Source organism: Macadamia integrifolia, chromosome 5, assembly GCF_013358625.1.
Source record: "Macadamia integrifolia cultivar HAES 741 chromosome 5, SCU_Mint_v3, whole genome shotgun sequence".
Classification (NCBI taxonomy): domain Eukaryota; kingdom Viridiplantae; phylum Streptophyta; class Magnoliopsida; order Proteales; family Proteaceae; genus Macadamia; species Macadamia integrifolia.
In genome coordinates this window covers 2972710-2976014 of record NC_056561.1, presented here as the reverse complement: position 1 = coordinate 2976014, position 3305 = coordinate 2972710, and the positions used below count along the sequence as shown (strand labels likewise).

The 3305-nt window shown below is 36.9% G+C and overlaps 1 protein-coding gene across 1 annotated transcript; it reads left to right on the top strand.

The window, feature by feature from the left end:
- Window positions 1-654: 654 nt before the first annotated feature.
- On the top strand, window positions 655-2236 carry LOC122079770 (putative transcription factor bHLH086). Its single transcript, XM_042646480.1, has 5 exons — window positions 655-1293; window positions 1376-1480; window positions 1581-1646; window positions 1955-2020; window positions 2114-2236. The coding sequence occupies exons 1-5, from the start codon at window positions 655-657 to the stop codon at window positions 2234-2236; spliced, it is 999 nt and encodes a 332-aa protein (XP_042502414.1).
- Window positions 2237-3305: the final 1069 nt, after the last annotated feature.

The following is a 3305-nucleotide window of genomic DNA, read 5'->3' as shown; positions in this document are numbered from 1 at the left end:
CATAAGATAGAGTATGAACCCCACGTGCTTTAAGTCTTGGGAAGTTAGAAGGAAAGTAGCTAGGAGAGGGGAGAAGAGGAAAGAGAACAGAAGAGAAGAGAAGAGAGTCTTCACTCTTAAATGGGTCCAGTTTCCAGTGTAGAGAGTATAATGGGAGGAATCTAAGACGTGGGAGTGCGAAAGATCCGGCGATTCTTCTGCTGCTTTGCTCTTAATCTCCTCCTCTTCTTCAAACCCATTAACCTCTGCCAGCTAACAATCCCCAAAAACCACAGAAAAACAAAATAAATATCACTTTTTTTAAAAATAATATTTTTGCTAGGCAAAGTAGAACTTATCTCTGCAAGTTCTTATATCTATCTATCTATCTCCTGATCCCATAAATCCAACCCATGGACTTTAACCTCAACTACTCTCTCATACAAGATCTTTATAACCGACCCAACTCCTATCTATTTAAGGGGTAGAAGAGAAAAGCCCCTCTATAGGAATTTTGTTCCTTGCCATCTTCCACTCCTAAGCCTTAGCTTCTTTAGCTTTATCTATGCAAGAAGAGAAAAGCCATTCTATAAGAATTTTGTTCCCTGCCATCTACTACTACTACTACTCCTTACCCTTAGATTTCCACCTGTAGTTTTAGCTGCTCCTCATTAGATGGCAATTGCCAAGGAGCACGCAACAAAGGACTCCCATATGGCTCTTCTTCAAGCTTGTTCCTTCGATGGAAACATGTATGGAGCTGGAGGTGGAGGAGGTAGAGGTACTTCAGGCCAAGTTTCTGATCCTTCTTCTCAAGGTTTTTTCGGGTTCGAGAACGATCGCCAGAGTGTGCTTGAAGAAGGGGAGAGCTCAGACAATACAAGTGGTAGTGATTCAGTCAAGAATTTCGCTTTCAGTCGTCTTCCTTCCCTTTCTGGTCCAAGCAATTCAAGCAACACTAGCTTTATGTTCGGAACCACAACAAATTCTATACTACTAGAAGAAGCTCATCAATCTGTTATCAACTTCAAGACTGGTTATGGTAACTGGGGAAGAACAAGTGAGTCTTTGCTTAGCTTCGAACAAGGCGGCGGTGACCGGATTTTTGCCAATTACCCGAAAATTAATCACCAAGATGAGTACTCACTTTGGGCAGATTCCATGGAGAAGAGTATTGAATCTCGTTTGTCTGAAAACCCTAATTGTTTCGAGATGGCAAGTGGTTGGCTATACTCAGGATGTGTTGATGCAGATGAAAGTGTTCATGAGCAGTCTGAAGGGCTTGAATCATCCTCCCACAAGCGTCCTTTCATGGTATTTTCATTTATTTGTTCCCCAAGATTTTACTACTCTTATTAAGTTAGGAGAAGTAATTGTGACAAGAATGTTGTTGCAGGGTGAAGAAATGAAAGATCTCAAGAGGCAGTGTAGTGGTGTGCCTAGGAAGCCCAACCTCAAGTCATCAGCCCCATCCAAGGACCCACAGAGTATTGCAGCTAAGGTTTGCTTCTTTGATTTGAACACAAATCAATCTGAAGCTTCATTACAATGTTTATAAAAGAAGATATATACAGAAATGCTTAAAGCTAATTGTTTTTCAGAATCGAAGAGAAAGAATCAGTGAGAGGTTGAAGATATTGCAGGATTTAGTACCCAATGGAGCAAAGGTTTGATACCTCTCTAGTTCTTTTCCTCTTTGGATCTTAGTCCTACATCCTACATCCGCGACTAATTAGTCTATAACACCCTTATACACTTGAGAGTCCTCTGTCCATTGGTTTGAACTTTTAGGTTGGAAACTTTACATTGTATCAGAGCGAGTTTTCATCGTGTCCACGTTCGACCTACCAGTTTGAATTTTAGGATGGAAATTTCACATTTTCCTTTTATGTTTTTTTAGAATGGGTCTTGGAGATGATGATATGATAATAATTGTTTTTTGGGTCTTTCCCTTTCTTTGTTCTTGTCACTGTAGGTTGATTTGGTTACCATGCTAGAGAAGTCCATAAGTTATGTCAAGTTTCTTCAATTGCAAGTGAAGGTGAATGCTCAAGTACTCCATTATTTCAAAAGATTCTGAACCTTAAAAGAGTTTATATGGGTATCAATATAATAAGAATTATCTTTGATTCAGGTTTTGGCTATGGATGAATTCTGGCCGGCTCAAGGTGGAAAAGCTCCTGAGGTTTCTCAAGTAAAGGAAGCCATTGATGCAATTCTCTCATCACATAGAGACAGAAATTCAAGCTCAAGCTGAAAATAAGAGATCCATGTTAAATGAAGAAGAAGAAGAAGAAGTCAAAGACAAGAATTAAAAAAAATAAAGAAGATTCTAGAGCCAAAATCACAGGCAAAAAATGCTTATTTGCTTTGGAAGTTAGTGGCAAAAGGTTATGTATGGTTGTATTCTTTATTTATCAGCTATTCTAGATCTTCTTCCTCTGAAGTTCTGTAATTGTGTAGTTTTTTTCTGTGACATGTAAGGACAACTAAGGCTACAACCACTGCCAAAGTTTAGCTTTATATATGAGGATCTGTCCTTTTGTTTTGTTACAGATATGAAGACAAAAGCTCGAATTCTCACATTCCATTTAGCTCCATATTTTTTAGATTCTATTATGTTCCCCTATGGGTCCCTTTCGTTTTTTTGGTATTAAACTTCTTTAGTGATAATTTGGATAAAAAATTCCTCATTATCAATAACAAAGCCAAAAAAAAAAAAGGACAACTTGAGGATATGAAACGACACTTTAGGTGGCTAAATGATGTCATTAGCAAGTAGTGGGCCACTGATATGTGTTCATTCTCAACTTAATGAAACTCAAATGTAGCTTTAAATTTGGTGTTTTACCGACTGGAATTAAATCATAAACTATGAGTTTCATATATTAAACAGAAGCATCCAATCATGTTATTAAAATATAGGTTGCAAGATCAGTTCATTGTGTTTTTCGTGATTAAAAACATTAAATGAACGGTCATGATGCAAATCAAAATTAGAGAATATCAGAACTTAATGATTGAATTGTGTACTTCAAATTTGAATCATTTAGAAGCTTTGGAGGATCTGATTTTAGAGCACACAATACTATCGTGTTTTCCATGCTTTAGTATGCTAATCGAATGGACACAATCCAAATCCAAAGTATATCGTTGAATCTTATACTTTTAATTAAAATCTTTTAGAAGCTTTTGATGACCTAATATTGGATCAAGTTATATCATCTTGTTTTCTATGATTTAAAATGCTCTACGAATGATTATGATCCAAATTAGATGTTAAGAATTGTCAAAACATGATTCTCAGTAGAATCAAACCCATTAGT

Excerpts from the sequence above, each read along its gene's own strand:
- LOC122079770 (XM_042646480.1), top strand. The coding sequence starts at position 655 with ATGGCAATTGCCAAGGAGCACGCAACAAAGGACTCCCATATGGCTCTT. Across the intron at positions 1,481-1,580 it reads CACAGAGTATTGCAGCTAAG|AATCGAAGAGAAAGAATCAG; the intron begins GTTTGCTTCTTT and ends ATTGTTTTTCAG. Across the intron at positions 1,647-1,954 it reads TAGTACCCAATGGAGCAAAG|GTTGATTTGGTTACCATGCT; the intron begins GTTTGATACCTC and ends TTGTCACTGTAG.